The sequence below is a fragment of the Pteropus medius genome, unplaced genomic scaffold (genome assembly GCF_902729225.1).
Source record: "Pteropus medius unplaced genomic scaffold, Ma_sr-lr_union100, whole genome shotgun sequence".
Taxonomy (NCBI): domain Eukaryota; kingdom Metazoa; phylum Chordata; class Mammalia; order Chiroptera; family Pteropodidae; genus Pteropus; species Pteropus medius.
Window position 1 is genome coordinate 245293 of NW_024348534.1, and position 21497 is coordinate 266789.

At 39.3% G+C, this 21497-nt stretch overlaps 1 protein-coding gene and 1 non-coding gene across 6 annotated transcripts in view; one reads left to right on the forward strand and one right to left on the reverse strand.

Annotated features, from left to right (window-relative positions):
- Positions 1-21497, reverse strand: part of IARS1 (isoleucyl-tRNA synthetase 1) — an 87164-nt gene that overhangs the window by 12730 nt on the left and 52937 nt on the right. For all 5 annotated transcript variants that reach the window (XM_039880356.1, XM_039880357.1, XM_039880354.1 and 2 more), the window contains 13 exons: positions 20479-20562; positions 19463-19607; positions 17591-17711; positions 15455-15546; positions 14309-14386; positions 13238-13359; positions 12702-12804; positions 12380-12463; positions 6913-7087; positions 4654-4766; positions 2610-2705; positions 1634-1810; positions 702-807 (listed from right to left, as the gene is read on the reverse strand). In XM_039880356.1, the coding sequence (XP_039736290.1) occupies positions 702-807; positions 1634-1810; positions 2610-2705; positions 4654-4766; positions 6913-7087; positions 12380-12463; positions 12702-12804; positions 13238-13359; positions 14309-14386; positions 15455-15546; positions 17591-17711; positions 19463-19607; positions 20479-20562 (1496 nt within the window). The remainder of the gene's footprint in view (positions 1-701; positions 808-1633; positions 1811-2609; positions 2706-4653; positions 4767-6912; positions 7088-12379; positions 12464-12701; positions 12805-13237; positions 13360-14308; positions 14387-15454; positions 15547-17590; positions 17712-19462; positions 19608-20478; positions 20563-21497) is intronic.
- LOC120616790 (U6 spliceosomal RNA) lies at positions 4198-4302 on the forward strand. Its single transcript, XR_005656689.1, has one exon. It is a non-coding gene; the product is annotated as a U6 spliceosomal RNA (small nuclear RNA).

Below are 21497 nucleotides of genomic sequence, written 5' to 3' on the forward strand. Positions count from 1 at the left end.
AAAATCATGTTAAGATTAATCTGTAGTTGCATTTGTAACTTCCTAGGAAAATAATCTTGTCGGGAGCTCTTCTTCCCAGTTGTTCAGTCAGCTGGCCCAAAAAGTGGCAGTACTGGAGTCAGGAGATGGGGGAATCTAGGCCTAATTTGTCTTGTCACTGCTCATTCTGCTGGCCCTGGAACTGAAGCTGACATAGAACTCTGGCCTTGCTGACATCACTGATGTACATCTACTGACGCCCCCCGCCCCTGCCAAATGACTCACTGCCTCCACTATGACCATGCTGTGTGGCTCTAGGTGTGCTGTGTAATTTCCAGGTTTTGTAAGTAATAAACATGTATCTTTTCAAAGTTTCCTGATGGTTATGGCTGAAAAGTGTCTTGCAATCATATTAAGAAACAAAAGGGCTGGTCCACTAACAACACCGGTTATTGACAGACTGAGACCAGTACAAAACAGTCTTCTCATGTTGGTTTTTATATATAATGTGCAGGGGGTTTAGCTCTACTTTGTGGAAGGAATAGGGAAAAGTACGTCTATTCCATCTTCCTAGAAGCGTAAGTCCAATAATTTACTCTTGTGGATCCACTCTGATGACAAAATGTTATCCGAATTTATCAATTTTGTTATAATAGTCTTAAAGATAGTGATAGGTTTAACTAAAAAATTAAATACAAATCATGGAATTCATATACTCTTACCTTGCTCAATGCCATCTGTACAGATGTTAATATTGACATATGCACAAGCAGGGCCAGGCTTGGATGATCCTCTGGTGAGTGTAATTTCCAGGTCAGACCCCTTTAACTGAGCACATGGGAATGTGTGATTGAGTAATTGCAGTATCTGACCACAGTGTCACCAGCTAACACAGCAACTACTCCTTCTAAGAACAAGAGCTCTCTATATAATTTTGAGAGCATATTCAATCTCATCACTGAAACAGTCAAGAGCTATGACTTTTTCTCATTTTTTTTCTTTTTACCTTGTACTTTTAAAAATGTGCAAAACAGAAAATGAAACCATCTTGTAAATTGCCCTACTGAAAAGACAGTCACTTTCAGCTCCTGCTGTCTATCTTTTTTGTCTCATATAAAGCAGGAACAAGATAAGGAGCAAAGGACTGAATAAATAACTGACATAGAATTTCTTCCTCTGTTATAAATGACTAACTCCTGGCCATGTCTTGGTATCAGACTTCCATAGTTACATCTAAAGTGTACCAAGAAAAATGAAATTTTAATTTTATGTATACTTACTACTGTAAAAGTTAACTGCTTTTCAAGTCAACTGCTGTTTACTTACACCATAATTCCCAGAAAACACAATATTGACTTTTCTAGTTTTAGATACAACAGGCTCGTACAGTCATCTCACCTCCTGGCAATTCTTATGTACTTCCTGGCTACTTTCCCCAAGAGAACTGCCCTGAGAACAGCCTTACCTTCCCTCCTTCTCTTCTATTCTGGACATTATCTCTCTGACCCTACTGACTACTGTCCAGAGCAACACTCAGGACTGAGTAGTATACCAACTGCAACTGAGGGGATAGAATATCAAAATGTGACTATACGAACTTAATATAAAATCTAATACTAAATTTCTTAATAGTTCAAGAGAACTCAGAACTCACCTGCGTTTTTTCTTGAATAAGGACTTTATCTGATGTAGGAACTGGATATGGTTTCAAGGGAGCCTTTATGGTGGCAAATATGAACTCCCTGTGGCTTTCAATAATGGTATTCAGATACTTTCCTTCAGACCTTGCTGTGTAATAAACTGTTATTTCATCAGTTGGAATGAGATTGCACTGAAAGCACATATAGAAAATTTAAAAAAGGAAGTACTTTGTTAATTAAAATGTAAGGTGCTGTTGAACAAGGGCTGACAATCCCATGCGGAATCATTATGGAAAGGTACAGTCTCTTGCCCAGTCTTCCTCTGAAACAAAGGAGTGACACAGCAAGGACCCACTCACAAAGCTCTGAACTGAGACTGAGCTCACAAACAGCCTGTTTTTCTGCTAGAAATGGCCTCCTTAAACACCTGGCCTAAGGAGGAGGGCTGGTGGGAGCCCTCTTTGGGGTAGGAACTCCCTGGCTCTCTCACCTGGTGGGGGCAAGGAATGGGCTCCGTGCGCCTGCTCTGGCTCCCAGATCCTGAATAAGGAAGAACCACCCACTCTGTCCAGATCCAACGATCTCTCCCCTGAACTAGAAGCCCTTCCACACTGACTTGGCTGTGTATCTACCCTTTAGATACCCACTGTCATCTCTGATGACCTATTGCACCAGTTAGGACGGCTATTGATCTAGAAAATGATTTTGTGGAAGCCCCAATGAACTAAAAAGGAAGACAAGGGGTACAGATTGGCTGAAAGCTCCTAGTCAGTGAAACACAAGAGCCACATCCAGCTTAGTAGTGAACATCAGGGAGGGGAAGAGGCTCAACTTTCCCTGAGTACAATCTGACTAGACTATAGATTGGTGACTAATTATCATTAATCGATTACCATGGTTTATATTACCTACTTCTCTCATCCTCCCCAACAACCCAAACAAAAAACAAACAAAACTCCAAAACAATAGCTTATTCTTAACATGACAAACCTTTTTGCGAAGTTTCTGGATACGATTGATGACTTCCCGAGCCATTCCTTCATCCACCATTGACTGGTCAGGGGTGATGTCTAAGAGAACCAAAGCCTGTAGGGATGAACAGAGCATACCATGACAATCAAATAAGGAAAAATGGTTCTTTCGAACTCAGCAAAATGCTATTTAAAACTAAAGTCTGAAAAGTATAATATGCAGTGTTATTTATTTACAAAACTGAGCAGAAAACATAGTTAATCTAGTTTCTCTTTAGTTTGGGTCCATGTTTGTAACCAGTGTTTCCTTCATCTCGGAGAGAAGTACAGCTTTCCCTTTTTCTTCTGCAGGGTACTGTTCACAGATCCCCTGAGAATGGCTTTTGTTAATCTTTCATGTAACTGCTTTTTGTCTATCTAATAAATAATGTCAACTATTCTAATAAGATTATTAGTCATGAAGCCCTTACAACAGCACAACTTTTCACAGTAGATCTACCACAAACAACTGGATCGAAGGCCTCAAAGCAGCCATCTGTTATTTTCTTAAACCATGACCCCTTTTTATCCTTTGGTTTATTGATGTGATTCAACAAAATTTCTACAATGGACTATAGTACTTTTTATATGATTTAATTTAAATTGCTATCTTCTTGTCAACTTTGTCTACTTTTCTATTTCTATCTCATCTGTTTTAAAGATTGTTGATGATATGCTAATAATGACAGTATCACTTCTAAGAGAGGAGAATATACTTGTAAATTAGGCACCATCCCCCCTTTGAAGAAATTCAATTGGAGAAGTTAAATTTCATGAAGGTACAGAAGGTAGAATGGAAATGGATGATGAATCAGGGCAGGGCCACCACGGCTCACAATACATAAACCATGTCAAAAAACTCAGAAGCATCGCCAGATGATACTTCCTTAAGTGTAGACCACTTTTTTAGGCCCTCCCTTATACTGGCTATAATCAGGAGGGACTGCACCCTCTTAATGCTTACAAACCTCCTCCCTGTACCTACTTCCTTCTTTTCTTCCTCCCTCCCTCCCTTCCTTCCCTCCTTCCTATCTTCCTTACCTTTGGCTCCTTGCCAGTCTGCACATATACAGTTCTGTCAACATTTAGTGTAAGCCCCTGTGCAAAGGCCTGAAGAGGTAGGCCTCTTCATATGAGGTACTTCCCCACTTCCCCTTGTATATGGCATGTCAGGCACAGAGGGAGCCCCCCGCTCCCACACTGGGGGTCTTACATGTCTGCCCGGAGAAGTTTAGTCAAGAGTAAAAAGAGATGCACTGACCCATCACAATAAACCATGCTGATCCCAGAATTCAAAACTGTCTGTATATCCTCCTCAAGGAGCGTTCCCTAACCATCTCCACCTCTACCACAGACTTCAGATAGGAGCTCTTCTCTGTACTTATTTCTATCAGATAACTATCAGGCAGAATAATAATTGCCTTACGTTCCTGTCTCCATGACTGACTTATTCCTTGAAAAGTGGGATTACATCTTATTCATTTTCATATGACCCAAAACTTAGGACAATTACTTGCATGTAGAAGTCACAAAATGTCTATTTATACATGGTTCAAGAAATGCATATGGTACTCGCTTCGGCAGCACATATACTAAAATCGGAACAATACAGAGAAGATTAGCATGGCCCAAGCAAGGATGATACACAAATTTGCAAAGCGTTCCATACTTTTGGTCACAGGGATGGGGAGCACAGCAGAGGGAATGCAGTCAGCATTAATATGATGGCTAGGTGGAGTGCCAGAGGAGGGAGGGAGCAATTGGGGAGATTGTTTTATGAACTATATAGACGTCTAACCAATGTACTGTATACTTGAAACTAATTTAAATAAATTTTTTAAAAAAGAAATGCATATGTAAAGAGCATGTAATAGAGGAGTTTAATAAGCTAATCTCAAATGAATAACTGGTTTATTTTACCCTGAGACAAGCTGTCAACATTGTTGGAAAAGGCATAGGTAAATACTTTCTCCCCTATGTTCTTATCTCTTGGTAAAGAAATGTTCTAGGCAACAGAAAAATACCTGAGCATCCGAGTGTGCTTCAAATTGTGCCGTCCCACCTGTTGCCTGGTCAAAGGTGTACATGAGGCGAATGTCTTCTTCATGCAATTCATGGCCTCCCACAACAATGGTCCCTATTGGAGAAGCATCTGCTGTTACTCAATCAGACCCTCATCAAGCCACCCTGCTACAAGTATTAAGCGACAGTGGCTTCAGGATATCATGTTCTTCTGACTCATGTCATTGTTGCCACCAAGGATGTTACAAACCTTTAGATTGAACCATGTTGCCTTGAGGCCAGTTAAATCACCACTAATGTTTACTGTTGTATAAACTCCCAGGTCCAAAGACACATGCCAGGAGGCCACAAACCCCTGCCATAAATACAGAGCACCATGATGCCTGTAGAGTCAAACAGAACTTAGGCCTACTACTTACTAACTGTAGGGCCCTGGTGTTCTGCTATCTGCTGAGCAGGGTGCAGTGAGGTGGGTGAAATGAGATGAACAGTGTGAAGTTCTATGTCGTGCCTGTCTACAGCAGGGTGTACAAACACCTGGGAATGGCAATTCTCATCTTTAGGAAGCCTGCTGAGATCACCTACACTGATGTTCTTGGTCTTTGAGCATCAGGCTGCCTTTCTCACTTCATGTTATTGTGTTCTGAAAACTATTCTGCTTTACATCAGTGCAGAACAGTCTATTCAGAAACCACTGTTTAAAAACAGCAGTTTTTTGGTTCCAATAAGGTTTAATTCAGGAATTTTTGATATTTTGGCTATTTGGTGATACGATTTAGATTTACAACTTGAAGGTTGGTCAAAGATTTGATTAAAGATTTTATTAATTTAATATATCAAGTTAAATTAGTTGTGACTCAACTTTTAGTTGCTAACTTCTTATGTTTTATAAATTTTATCTAACAGTTTGGGGAAAATTAAGGATATTTCCCTTAATTTCCATAACCACTCATCTGATTTGGGTCTTTAAATCTCTCCTCATGTCACCTCTGTGCTTATGATTTTCAACTTCAGAGGGAGCCCTAACAATCAAACACTTTGTACCCTAGGACAGCCGCAGGATGTCAAGCAACCATAATAAGATCAAGCATGATTCTAATCATGGCAGAGCTGAGAACTCTTGGGTCCATGGAAAGGCTCTCTAAAAGAGAGGAGAGAGAGCTGAGACCCCTTTCCTAAACTCCTCATATTATCCTATACATTTCCTTCAGAGCACTTATCAAAACTGTATTTCCATAAACCTTCAGTGTGTGCCAGTATCATGAGGGTAATGACAACGTCTGTCTTATTCAACTCTATGTTCTCAGTGATAGCCAAAAATAAAAGCTTAAAAAAAGAATTTGCTGAATGAACAAATCCAGTCTTGCCCAATTAAGAGACCAAAATATAAATTCCAGATATTTTAAAGAAACTGTAATAAGCTCTGACCCAGTTCTCCATAAAAAAGCTCCAAACCTCAATGCTAAATCCCCTTCTCTAAAAATACATTAAAAAAAAAAAAAATCTCCAGTCTTCATTCTGCCACCTCCAAAAGTCATCATCTTTTTTCTCACTAGCAACATGTGATAACAGTGATACTCTCTACCACTGGTTGGTAATAAAGCCCTAGAGAGTTCTGCTCTCTCTTCACTAGGGTAGATTTTCTAGACCCACATTAGCTTTTGTAGAATTCAAATTCTGATTCAGTAATTTATATCTAGAAACCTAGCCAAAAGGAATCAATTCCATAAAATATTTACATGTAAAAATATTCACTGAAATATTATTTATAATATTAAAAGAATGCAAACAACAATAAAAGACTGGTTAAAAACATCAGGTATCCAAATGAAGGCAAATTATGCAGTTATTGAAATAGCATTTAAAAATTATTAACACATAGAAATGTTTATAATGTAAATTAAAAATCCAAATAAAAACAAACATATAATGTAAGTGAAAAACATGAAATTTAAAATTACAGCGTGATCTCTAACTAGAAAGAAATGAATCAGATTTTAAGAGTGCCCCAGCACCTAACATATTAAACAGCAGAGAGTATCCTCAATCTGTATTAAATGGATGGGTGATGGGTAGGGGTCATTTTAACTGTCTTATTTTTTTCTTAATTATCAAAATCATTCATAATGAACATTTTTGTGATTAGAAAAGCTTTTATTTAAGAAAAGGCTAAGACAGTGTAAATGTCTAAGTATGAGCCTAAACATGAGATTCTCATCAGGCTGAGGCCAAGTAGTGTCCCTGTTGGAGAAGATACACACCACTCTTCTGAAACTGCTCCAGCTCCTCACTGCTCAGCTGCTTGATGGATGTCATCACTGCCTTGAAGGCTCCCTTCAGACGCTTCCCCAGGACCATGTGATCTGGTTCTGCCCTTAGGCGAATACCATACTTGTTTTTGTCTGTAGACAGCGTAACTTTTCGAACATTCAATTCCTATGTTGGTGAACAAGATGAAACAAAAATGAGGGAAATGAAAGCATATGTCCACAAAATTGCACACAAACGTTCATAGCAACATTATTCACAATAACCAAAAATGCAATAACCGAAATGTCTATCAACTGTGAATAGATAAAAAATGTGATCCATCCATAGAATAGACTATTACTTAGCAATACAAAGGAATGAAGCATTGATTTCATGCAATAACATGAATGACCCTTAGTGCTAAGTGAAAGTCAGACACGAAAGACCACATATTGTAGGATTCTATTTATATGAAATGTCCAGAGTAGGTACACTCCAGACAGAAAACAGATTCATGGTTGCCAAGGATGGTGGGATCTTGAGGGGAAAATGGTGTATGAAGAATAATGGATACTGAGTTTCTTTATGAGGTGATGAAAATGTTGTAAAATTGTGGGGTTTGGTTGCACGACTCTGTAAATAATACTAAATACCACTGAATCATATCATATGAAAAACCTTTCTTGACCAGATTAGTCAAGACAGTTGAGTAGACCTCAATTCAACTAAAGATGAGGCTGCCTGGTCCCACGTGGGCTGAGTGAGACAGAGACTAAGGCAGCTGCAGATGTTTCTCTTAAAGGGACTGTAACCGGACTTCTGTGGTATCAAATTTGCTTGCCCTGAGCTTCAACGCTGGGGTGGCTGCTGGAGGGGCAAATGGGAGGGACACTTAGGGATAAGGTTTCAGGGAGAGGGCTGGAGGGGTGGCTAACTTCCGGGCATAACTGCTGGCGGTATCCATTGATTCTCAGTTGAGCTCTCCCCTCTCCCAGCATGTGGATGCAGGTGCCACCATAGGTGAGACATCATTTCACCTATGGACAACAAAGGTGGCTCCACCCGGAGGATTCCCTGAAACTCCGCCCCCTCCCAACTTGTGGCCCTATCCAAGCCACATCCAGAGGTGTCCTCGGCATGACCTGTCCCCCTTGCTGAGCAGCTCCAAGCCCCACACTGGTGGGTGGCAGTGAGCCTCGGTTTCTGGCGTGGCCTCTTGAGGCAACTATAAGCACCGCATGGGTAGCAGCCATCAGTGGATTTCTTGCTGACTCTTAGCAGGTGGCCCTGGAGGGGAACAGGCTAGGGTGAAACTTGTCCAGCAGGGGAACCCCTCTCAGGACCATGCCACTAGGCCCCACAAAGCTACGCTACTAAGACTGGGAGATTTAGGAGCTTTACATAGTACATAGAAACAGACACAAAAAGGCAGCTAAAATGGGGAGACAAAGAAGCATGTCTCACTTGAAAGAACAGAACAGAGCCCCAGAAAAAGATCTAAACAAAGTAGAATCAAGCAATCTAAGAGACGCAGAGCTCAAAACACTGGTTATAAAGATGTTCAATAAACTTAGGGGAAAAGTAGATGAACTCAGTGAGAACTCTGATAAAAAAACCATAAAAATGGAGATGGAAATTATAATAGGGAACTAATCAGAACTGAAGAATGCCGTATATGAGATGAAGAGCACATTAGAGGGAATCAACAGAGTGGATGAAGAGGAGGATTGAATCACCGATAAAGAGGATGGGGTAGCGGAGGACGCCCAACAAGAACAGCAACAAGAAAAAATAACCCAAAAAATGAAGATAATTTAAGAAGACTGTGGGACAACATTAAGGGTAACAACATTCGAATCACAGGGGTACCAGAAGGAGAAGAAAGAGAGAAAGAGGTTGAAACCTGTTTGAAGAAATTAAGATGGAAAACTTCCCTAACTTGAAGTAAGTAACATATGACCCTAGGAAGCTCAGAGAGTCCCAAAAAAGATGAATCCAAACAGGCCCACACCAAGACACATCATCATTAAAATGCCAAAGGTTAAATACAGAGAGAATCTTAAAAGCAACAAGAGAAAAGCAGTTAATTACCTGCAAGGGAGCACCCATAAGACTGGTGGCAGATTTCTCAAAAGAAACTGCAGGACAGAAGGGCTGGGCACAAAATATTCAAAGTGATGAAAAGCTAGGACCTACAACCAAGAATCCTTTATCCAGCAAAGCTATCATTCAGTTGAAGGACAAATGCTAGACTGTTAGCCAAATCAATTTATACTCGGAGTCTGAAATTATGCTGGAATGATAAATTAAGTGAAAATGGCAGCATTCAAGTGAAAACCACAAAACCCACCAATAAAGTCCCCCTTCTTCTGTTGCTTGATATTACAAAACTACCGTATCAAAAATTTTCATAAAATTCAAGCCAGGGTAAATGTCAAAAAATCATTATAGTTATACTTTAGCCCATCAGGAAAATGAGAATATTTTGATCAAAACACAGAGAAACCCATCCATTTATATTAGAATTATGAATTATAGGATCTATACTCTCTGGAAGGATTAGGATATTCTTCCTGCATCTATATCAGATATTTTGATTATTTGGGGAATATAAATGAAGCCAGTATATCATAGTGGCAAGAACACACGATTTGTAGTCATAGTGACTTGGGTTTGGTTTTTCTTGGTCACTTACCAAATGTGAACTCCTGGAAAATCTAACATTTCCAAGCCTTGGTTCCCTCATCTGTAAAATGGGTATAATAGTACTTTCCTCTTGAGATTACTGTGCAAGTTAAGATAGATGATACAATAGGAAAGGATTACCCTAATTAATCTTTTCTAAGATGTATTTACTTATATTATATTTTATATTTTAATACTACAAAATCAACATGTTTCTTGCAAATGCTGTTAGGCTAGACAGCAGTTGTGATGTTGTTATCAATGCCTGTACATCAAAGCTCGGAGAATGGGTGTCAGTGGCTTGGTAGAAAATCTCAGATAATAGTGGAGTATTCCTCTTAAGAAATGCTTCATTACCAATGTTCTTGATGGCTCAAAGGACAATATTGTGTGGAAAAACACAGACATTCATGATTCTGAGTCAAAAAGAAATCCAGACGAGCCGGACCCGGAATGTGAAGAAATTTTAGACTAATTAATTTTGCTTATAATTTCCTTTTATGTACGTAAAAGAATGACATATAAAAATCTAAGCCTAAAGGATAAAAAATGGGCAAGAGAGCTGAATAGTTATTTCTCCAAAGAGGACATACAGATGGCCAATAGACATATGAAACGTCACTAATCATCAGAGAAATGAAAAAATTAATTAATACCCCAGTGAGAGATCACCTCACATCTGTCAGATTTGTATCATCAATAAATAAAACAACAACAGGTGTTGGCGAGGATGCGGAGAAAGGAGAATCCTTGTACATGTTGGTGGGAGTGCAAATTGGTATAACCTTTATGGACAATGGTTTGGAGGTTTCTCAAAAAATCAAAAACAGAACTACCTTTTGACCCAGCAATTGCACTTCTGGGTATTTATCCAAAGAAAATCAAAACACTAATTTGTAAAAAATGTATGCACCCCTATGTCCACTATAGCACTATTCACAACAGCCAAGATATGGAAGCAATCTAAGTGCCCATAAGTAGATGACTTGATAAAGAAGTTATAGTGCATATATACAATGGAATATTACTCAGCCATAAAAAAAAAAAGAAAGGAAAAGAAATTTTACCATTTGCAACAACATGGATGGACCTAGAGGGTATTATGCTGAGTGAATTAAGTTAGACAGAGAAAGATAACTACCATATAATTTCACTTATATGAGGAATCTTAGAACGACAGGAATAAACAAACTAAATGAAAACAGGCTCACAGATAGAGAACAAATTGGTGATTGCCAGAGGGGAGAGGGGTTGAGGGACTGGATGAAGAAGGTGAAGGGATGAAGAAGTACAAATTAGTAGTTGTGAAATAGTCATGGGGATGGGGAGTATAGCATAGGAAATATGTCGATATTACTGTAATGGCTGTGTGTAGTGCCAGATGGGTACTAGAGTAATCAGGGGGAATCACTTCATACAATGAAATACATGTCTAACCTTTGTACTGTATACTGGAAACTAATTAAAAAAAAAAAGACAACTCTAGAATTTGAAATATAACTTCATCTCTCAGGGGTAATCTTTGCTCAAGCAATTTCAGAGCACCACAAGGTTAACTAAGCAGAAAAATCAGTTAAATGGAGACATTTCATGCCTCTATCCTGCTAGTTAAATTAAGGATTACCAATGCAGCAGGAAATGATGCCAGCACAGAAATCACTGAACTTTAGATTGAAGCAAATTGTAGGGAAATGTCTAGTTTTGCCATTACACTTAACTGTGTCATGTGATCTCATACTGATTAAGATATTTCCTTTACATATACTCTATTTTCATCTATATTTGCAAGCATTAACTATAACATTTATAACATAATTCTTTAGTTTCTAATATTTATCTTGAATTCACAAGCAGTTCAAAACCAGAATATAATAGAAATTAATATTTTCTACAATAATAAATTTAAACATCACTGGTATAAGAAATAAAAATGAAAATTAAAATATGAATTATTTGTTTTTAAAACATTATAAAATAAAGATTTTTGGGAGGGCAACTGACAGTAGTTTAAACTCTTGACCCCAAAACTTCACTTCTAGGAATCTATCCAACGTCTATACTCTGACATGTGACAAAGATACACACGAACCTTTTGTAATGAGAAACCTAAATTTCCAACAATAGGAGAGAAATTAAATAAATTAATTAATTAAATAAATTATGGTACAGCCAGGAAGTGAACATTATGCAGCTGTTATAAAGAATAAAGATCTCTATGTTTTAAGATGGGATGCCGTTTAAGAAATTCTAAGTGAAAAAATTGACTATATATAAAATCTCTATGTACAAACAAAACCAGTGGTGATGTATATGTCTGTACAAACGCATGTATATGTGTGTAAAATGCTAAGAACAACTCTAGCAGGAGATACCCTAGTGAACATTCCTAGGAGATGGGATTTTAGGGAGCGAATGGAATAGGAAAGGACTCACCTTTGTACTCTATGCCAGTTCTTGAATTATTGACAACATGTGTTCACTTGTTACTTGTATAATTTGAAGGAACAAAGTTTATTTTTGTTAATTATCAAAAAGTACTTTGGGGAAGGGAAGTAGATGATCCAACTAAGGTAAGAAAATTCATTGACCTTGAAATCATTTAAAAAAATTAAAATTACATTGTAAAAATTCATGATTCTAAGTATAAAATTTCATGGATGGTTAAATTTATATATATAAAGATATATGAAGTAAAAAGGATAAATTACACACTCAAAGTGTAGTACTAATCAAAATAATCTTCTCAAGGAAAGAAGTCTGTTTGGACCCAAACAGACAAATCGTCTGTCTTACCTCAATTATATACTTCTCCAAAGACCTGATGTCATTAAGAGCTTCCGGATCTTGATGGATAACCACAATTTCTTTCAAAGGATACTAAGAAGAAAAGGGAAGCAAAAGTTCAGTAAGCAGCTAGTCTTCAAAACTGCAGAAAAATGGAATGCTGAATGTTTTCTCCAAATGTCAAGCTCTAGACTAATTAGACTCAACTAGTACTAAGTCAACTAGTACTAATAAAAATTTATGCCATTGCTGGAAGCTGTCTATATTAAGAAAATACTCAAAAACATAATCATTTAGGTCTGTGCAATGTAAAATATAAAAAAACTCAAACCTTTATTGGAATAGTTTTACGGTCTCGAATCACTCGCCCAAGTTCAATCACAGACTGCATTCTAGATACTGCATTCTCAGTTTTCTTGTCAATCAATTCCTCTCTGATTGGAAAAGGTAGAGATGTGAAAGAGATTAGATTTAAAGGAAAAAATCCCAACAAAAGGCATACCTAAGTGAGGAAGAGGGTCAGGCTAAAGATATGATGGTGTAGCGAGGCCTCCTGGTGAGGCACTGGGGGAAGGACAGCATGTGCTGGCTAACGGGGTACATGGTGAGAAGTAAGTGGTAAGCTTACTTATCTGTTGCTCAGTACCCAGCAGTTTCCCAGGGTGCCCCAATGGACCTGCTCACACCCCACTTGCTGTAGCGCTACAGGTGGTTCCACACTGAGCACCCTTCCTACCTATTCTGTAATTTGAGGAGCTGTTCAGGTGAGAGGCAGGGCATAAAGGGGCTGAGGTACCCACATGAGTGCATTTCTGGCAACTTCCCTTCCTATGGCCCAGGTGAGGCTAACATGTATTTGATTCTTACCGAACATGGGGCAGCATGAGGTAGTGGATACTGAGTGTGTCCTTCTCCTGGACAGAAACAGGGTCGATCAGCATCTTCATATTCTGGTACATCAATTCAGTAAGAAAAGGTGTATAGGGGGCCTGTATGAGAACAGAGGGCATTATGCAGCCATCATTAACTGATCTGAGTGGAACAAGAACTAAACATTTTAGAGATTGATACAGGAATATACACAGAAGTAGATGTGAGGTGACTAAACATGTCCTACGAAAGAAAAATGACTTCATTTTGAACTTGGAGAGATGAACTTCCTGAATCACAGGAGGAGTACAGCCAGGACCCCAAGTATCCTGGAGAATGTAATAAAAACTGGAGTTGCTGACCACGTGCCAGCAAAGTCACTATAAAGAGGATTCAATGTCTCTAAACCTCAGAAACCTCCCCTGTTAACTGGAGAAATACTATCTACTTTTTAGGATGAAAGTGAAAGAGATCAGATGTGAGGAACCAGGCACAGGACCTGGTACAAAGCAGGTTCTTGTTCCGTGTATGTTCAGCAAGTAAATAGAACACTTATAAATTATAACGGGGAGCAGAAATAGGATATGGGGAATTAAAACTGGATTCTTTAGTTGGATATCATTTTGCATTATTTATGAAATAATATTTCACTTGATAGAAATGTGTTTATGTAAAACGCTGTGATATATTTGCTTGGTTAGATATTAGTTCAAGAACTTCGCTATTATTCGCATTTACAGGAATCCACATGAGGATGAGGTATGTTATTTAAGGAAAATGTGGCAATTTGGTGTAGATGCAAGAACCATGACCTGAAATGTACTGTCAGTGGTGAAAAGAAAAAAATCCAGCTTTTGAAGATTAAGTTTCTTAGCCCTTACTTGATGCATATAAGCTAATAAGATTTCTGAAAAAGGAATTAGAGATTTAAATTGTTTTAAAGCTTCTATTTCTATTTATGGTTCCACAAATACAGAATATATACATACAGACTGAGGATGATGTAGCAACAGGGCACTGCAAACAGTCCACAGGGCTAGAGTTTTAGAATGGGGCCAACCGTCTTACCATAAGTCTGCACAGAGAAAATAGAACACTAAACAAGGTCTCCAGGGCCATAACACAATCTTCTATCCCGTTTTCACCCTAGTGAATAAAAAAGAAACACACACTGAAGTGTTAAAAACAAGTAAGAGGAAACCCATAGAGAGCACACAGTGTACAGACAAAGCAAGTACAAGTGACCACAACCACAGATGGTCTGGGGTCAGCGCAGAAAGCCAGGATGGGGCCCCTTTACTCTACCCTACCTCCGAGGCCACGCTGATAGAGAATGGATCTGTAACTGAGGTTAAAGACAAACTGGAGAACCTGAAGGCTGAGGGTGGGATTCACATGCAACAGGCAGAAATAGTTGCTAACGCAAAAATTTAAAGTACTTTTAGATAATATTTCTTACTTTTCAAAAAAGGATATACTGTGTATTAAAAAATAATTATGTTAATTCATTCTCAGAAAAGCATAAAAATAATAAAAAAAAATTTCAACCATAATTAAGTTACCCAGAGACAACATTTTAGTGCATGTCTTTGTAGATTATGCATATCTAAAAACACGCACATAATAATGTATACAATCTATTTTAACAAAAATGAAATTACTGTTCTGCTATGGGCTTTTATCATTAACACATTTGAAGGCAAAACTGATGGGTGGTGGGAGCCTCTGCCTGGTCTATGGTACAGGCATCCCTTACTTCCTGTCTTCTACCACCATTGTTTATATGCTGCTTAAAGTCCTGGGACTGGACCCATGCTTCATTCATTTTAAATCCTCAACAGGCTTAAGAAAGAGTTTTTTCAATAAACAACTGACCCTCTAAAGGTAGAAGCAAGGAGGTGCCCTTCTGGAGTCGCAGTTGTATTTGACAACATTTGAAAATACTTGCATAAATTTATTTTGGGTTTTAAGAGGTCCTATATGACATCTCTATATAACTGTGTGCTAAAAATATGCAAGATGACTTTTAGAACTTACAGGACCCCATTTATCAAATTGTGATAAAAATAGTTAATATGCAATGTAAAAAGAAAAAGCTTCAAAAACTGAAAGCATCCGAAAATATTCCTAATTTTTATTTTGGCCGTGTTCATTTCTCCTCAACTTTCACACTTCCTACACTTTTTGCTCTTCCCAACAGCAGCCTGGACTTACCTTTAATCTTCTGCGGTTCATTCTAACATACCAATTGGTCAGAAGATCCACAAACTTGACCAGGCGAGGCACCACAGTGTAGAGCCTATAAGCTAAAAGTAAGACCAATCAATCGAGCAGCGAGAATATATCAAGCATTTGCAGCACTTGGAGGAGGGGTGGATACAAGAAAAGAACAAGGAGCCCCAAGCCATCCAAGGGCTGCCACATTTGTTAAGGAGGCAGGAAGAATCAAAGTGTAGCAATCACAATGACTCATTCACTGAGCATGTATTACATGGTTGTCAAGTGTCTATGGGTGCACACAAATCACCTTATGAGCCACTGTCAGTGAGAGAAAAGGGTAGCTGAGAGGCTGAGGCTGTCTACCACATGGCTCCATGAGGCATGTTTACCTGGAGCTGTGCAATGCTGCAGCACCACAAAAGCCCAACTTCCTTCCACTGTGCTGCCCTGTTATCTCAACCAAGACTGACACATTATAGGTGATTTCTGTGATCAGAGGACTATTCTGTACAGAAAGAGGCCTAAGTTATTTCTAGGGTTCAGTACACTTTTCACCTTCTAAGAAGCCAGTTTCCTATGTTCAGGTTTCAACTCTGAGAGAGTAAATGAGGCTAGCATTAATGAGCACATGATAAACAGAAGCAGCAGCACCTACTGCTGAGGTCACTTTAATAAAAGCTGCAGTCCTCCAGGATTCTATTTCAGACTCTATGTTGACAAGGGAGCTTAGGGCACAAGCTGACAGGTCGATGGTGTGGAAACTGCACTGAACGGTCTGAGTTTGGAGCCCATCTCATGAGCTCCATGCGTACTGCCTGACCTATCACACATGGTCCTTACCACTCAGCTGATGTACACAAGTACCTCTGGTTCCCAGGGAGCTGGACTCTGGCCAGAGTGTACACTCTCAGGAGCACACAGCAGTGGCTGCCTAAAGATAGCAGGGCCCTGGCCATAATCCTCAGCATAGTTTCCCACCCATTCATGTCACTCAGGAGGGACAAGTAGATATGGCTGTGAGCAGGTGTCCTTGGGAGAGTGGCAAACTCCAAGCTCAATAATTTGCCTCACATTCATTTTCATCTTACTTCTGTCAATTTGTCCAGCAGCTTGATAGTCACATAATCTTTATTATGTAAATTTAACGGGATGGACATAGTCCTTTGGAATGACTGATAAACCTGCTGAATTTCCTGGACAAATTATCCTATTGTGCCAAGTGTAGAGGCACCTATTCCAGTAAGAGCCATGAACTGACTGTGGAGTGGCAGATCCCTGCATGAACCACAGGGCTGCTCTGCCCCTCTAATCCACCGGAGTGCTCCAACTGCACAGCAGCACCTGGCAATCACAGGGTGCTGAGGGAGGCAGGTCAATCTCGCCAGGGTGTGTACAGGGAAGCCCATGTCCTTTATCAGACCTAACTCAGGTATCCTAGACAATACTGTCTGGAGTTTCTCACCTTGACTTATGGTTGTTCTATCTCCAACCTCAAGGAAACCAACACAACCTACTTTTCTAACTTCTGTATAAAACCAAATTCATTGTTGTTAGGTAACAGAAATATAAGGTAATATCTACTTCATTATTGCTTTTCTGTATTTCCTAATTTCTCAAGACTGAACAAAGACTACTTATTTAATAATAAAAGTAGACCTGAAATAAAAAAATGTATTAACAAGTATTACTTATTGTGTACCTATTATCTACCACCTACTTTATATACGTGACCTCTATTTGAGTCTTATGATAAACTTTAACCACACATTTTTCACAGGAAGTAATTGAGGTTCACAGACTAGGCAATACTTCCTTGGGGAATAGATGGTAGAGTTGGGTTTTGAACCCACAGGCATCCAGCAATCAAGTCTGTGATTCCACGGGCCCACGTGGTACCTGTAGAGAGCTGAGGCTGCTGGATTTCCTTTGAGACAATTCCCTAGGCGTTGGACCAGAGCATTTCTACAACTAACAAGCCTTAACAAAGTTACATTTGAGTGTTAAAGAAACAATTATTTATCTACTATTCTGTATCTCTTAAAATTTCTATAATATTTTCTCTATTTTTATAAATAGTTAAATATCTAAAGGGCAATCCTTAGTCCTAGAAATGGCCAATGAGAGACATACCTGCCATTTCCGTCTCAAAGAACCCAACAAGCGACTGCATGAAGGACAGGACCCAGCGGTCTGTGATGTTGGTACTTTCTTTAACTGTGTTTTCATTGTAGAGGAATTCCATTTCTTCCTCCTAGGAATTGACAATTTTTGAAAAATTGTGCATGCTTGGGAGAAATTAATGTAAAGAAATGAACTCTAAATCACTTAAAACTGCCAACCAAAACAAACAACAAAAAAACCCCAGACCCAATTGGCAATTCTAAATTTCTGATTCTTAGTAATATTTGCCATAAGCTCTAAACTTGGAACATTAAGTCTTCAATTAGTGAGTCACATTTTTGAGTGAAATAAAGAGAATTTAGGAAAAATTATTTCTCTGCACAAAAGAATGATTATGAATTGAGAAATATCTCAAAATCTTGCCAATAAGTATTGGGTTTAGTTACTTTAAATCTGAGGATGGAAAGACAGCAAAACTGGCAAGCACTGGATAATTGTCTATAACCTAAAAATGAGCACTAGAAATTAATGTCTCTGTTTATATTATTCACTCTACCTAGAATGCTCTAATCCAGGGGTCTCCAACCCTGGGGCCGCAGACCGGTACCGGTCTGTGGCCTGTTATGAGCCAGGCTGCACAGCAGAAGTGAGTGGCTGAGGAGTGAGCGGAACTTCATCTGTATTTGCAGACTCTCCTCAGTGCTATCACCACCTCAGCTCCATCTCAAATCATCAGGCATTAGATTCTCATAGGGGCACTAGTCCTTGGTGCCAAAAAGGTCGAGGACCTCTGCTCTAGTCCACTCCTTTTTTTTCCTTTGCAAAATCTTCTTCAATCTTGAAAGCCCACCTCACCTTTACCTACTCATACAGCATCACTACCAGGCTGGCAGAGCAGCAGCCATGCTGACCCTTGCCCTGATTTATGCACCTGATAGTAGAGGCTACATCTTGCTGCCAGGCCCAGATGTGGCTCCAGACTAGCAGAGGCCTGCAAGGTGGACCTATCTAAGGCTTGTTGGCCCCAAGAGGTGGTAGGATTGAAAAGGCAGAAGCAACACTAGGGACCTGGGGAAGATAACTGCCTTTCTCAATTCACAGTGAAAAATCCCACCTGGGAAGTTTATTAGCAGACCTAGATAAGCCAGAGGCAACAGGAAGAAAAGTGACCAGACTGCTGAAGTGTGATGTTCAAAGCTCAGCTCTCTAACCAGTTTTTTTAGGAAGGAATAACATCACATGTTTAGTTTAACAATAATTTACTAAGCAATCCAACTTATAAGGTGCTAGAGATTAAAAAGATGAGTGGTATCTGGGCCCTGTCCCAAATGGAGCGCTGAAAGCACAGACAAGCACATGTGCAATGAAGCCTGCTCGCCTGACAGCAGTCAGTGAATGCAGGGGAGGTGGCTTCTCAGAGAATGCCTTCCAGGCCAGCAGGTAACTGTTCTGAAGGCACTTTCACATATATCACAACCATTATTTTAAATCCTAACGATACAATGAGAATTTCTCTCACAGAATCTCAGCTCAAATGCATCGTTCAAGAGGCTTTCCCTGACCAACCCTCTGCAGCAGCCTTTACCAGGCATTCGCTCTCTGACAGTAGCTGACTCTTCATTGGTTCCATGAAGGGGAGGGGAATTGGCTGACTAAATGAATATCCAATGTAACTCTTCTACAAGTGAGGCTCCTATGTCTGCAGAGGTGAGCCTGCCCAGATAGTCTAGTCCCAGTCCCGTGCTCCAGCCCAGCAAAGACCCCAGATACCTTCATCTATTGCCTCCTCAGTGGCTCTGAACTCTTACCCACCGGGCCTGGCAAACCCAGTTCAACAAAGCTGAGAAGGTAAAGCCCAACCCACAGCACCACAGCCCATACCTTCTGCAGTCTTAGGACATTCTGGATGAAGAAGCGATAGGCGTTGTACCAAGGGAGTAGCACGTCTTTAAGGACATCACGCACACCCTCCTCCTTAAAACGAAGGTTTTCTGCTCTCACCACAGGGGAGTTAATTAGATATAATCTGTAAGGGAAAAATTACACAGAAAAGGGATATCATAGTAACTGAATATTATTTGACGTTTTGACAGGACAACACCAAAATTAGCATTTTTTTCTACAAAAGTGGATAATTATGAACACTCTTCTAGTGGTCTATTTAAAAGTGACAAAGCTCTTACTTTTAAATGTAAGAGACCTATCAAATTATAAAGGGAGATGCAACCCAACACCAAAATATGGCACTAGACAAAGCTAAAGCACACCTTGTGCTGGTCTCAGCACAGGCCATGGCGGTATAGCAAAACCAAGAGGAAACACCTAAGCCCTCCTTCCAGGAAACCATATGCAGGCACCAGAGATTCACAAGGAGCAGCTGTGTGTTCTGCCAGCACAGAAGGGGCTCAGGGGTGGGGTGGGCTTTTAACGTGAACACTCAATGTTGAGGGCTATGACTATTTCAAGTAGCAGCTCACATTCTAGAAAAGCTTTTCAATATCAATTATTATTTGCTCTAGCATAAATTATCTCATATGGCTCTTGTGAAGAGTTAAGTGTAAAACTGAAATGATGTAACACCAATAAAATGGAGACCTTATTGAAGGAGTGAGGCAGAAACACCAGCAATTAGCCTGGGAGTACCTAGACTGCTCCAACACAGGTCTTTGTCCAAAAGATGCCCAGATTTGGAAATGTCTTTATTATTTAGAAAACCACCTTGGGGGGTTAAAGTCAACACCATACAAATATAACTCTCCCTATAACAGTGATACATTTTTTAAAAGCTATTTTAAACAAAAGCTATTATAAACCAAATCTAAGAAACATGATTAAAAAATGAGAGATGTTCATGTACAAAATGACAAATACACACAAGACAAAGCAGTGGTTTGTACCTGAGGGCATCAGCGCCATATTTATGGATGATTGAAAGAGGATCTGGATAATTCTTTTTTCTTTTACTCATTTTTTGGCCATCACTTCAAAAACAAAAGGAGACAGCAATTAAATGTCAACATCACAGTCAACACAATATCTTATATATGGTTATAGATTATTTTTAATTGGGATATATAAATGCAAATGACATATAAGCTAATGTTAAGGAACAACAAAGTTGTTTTGTTAATATATGTAAGCTTCTTTTTGAATACTGTATTGAATCAGTGGAGAAGCTTCAAGGTAGATGAAGGCAAGAAGACATCATAGTATAATAGTTAGAAAACCAGGCTCAGCATTTATTCTTGAGAAACGAAAACCTATATTCATGTAAAACCTATAACAAAGTTCATAGCTTAATTCACTGTCAGCAAACACTGGAAACAACCCCAATGTTCTTCGGCAGGTGAACAGTCGAACTGTGGGTCACCCACCACGTAGGGGCACTGCTCAGCAAGGAGAAGGAACTGTGGATACACAAGCACCAGAAGAACCTCCAGGGAATTTACACTGAGTGAAAAAAGTCAATCCCAAAGGTTATATACGATATGATTCTATTTAAATAACATAATTGAAATGACAAAATTTCAGAGATGGAGAACAGATTAGTGGTTACCAGGAGTTGGAGATGAGGGTGGAAGGGCAGGATGGTGTTGGTGTGGTTATAAAAGTGCAACAGAAGGATCTTGTGATATTGAAAGGGTGCAGTATCTTGACTGTGCTGGTGGATACAGGAACCTACACATGTGATAAAGCTGTACTTAACTAAATACACATAGCAAATTAGTACACATTAAAACAGTGAAAATCTGAGTAAGATTGGTAGACTATCAATATCCTGGTTGTGATAATGTATTACAGTTTTAAAAAATGTGACCATTGGGGGAAACTGGGCAAAGCTCACAAGGGGGTCTGTTATTTTTCAAAACTGCATTTAGAGGGTGAAGAAAAAAATGGCGAAGGTGACAGAGGCTCT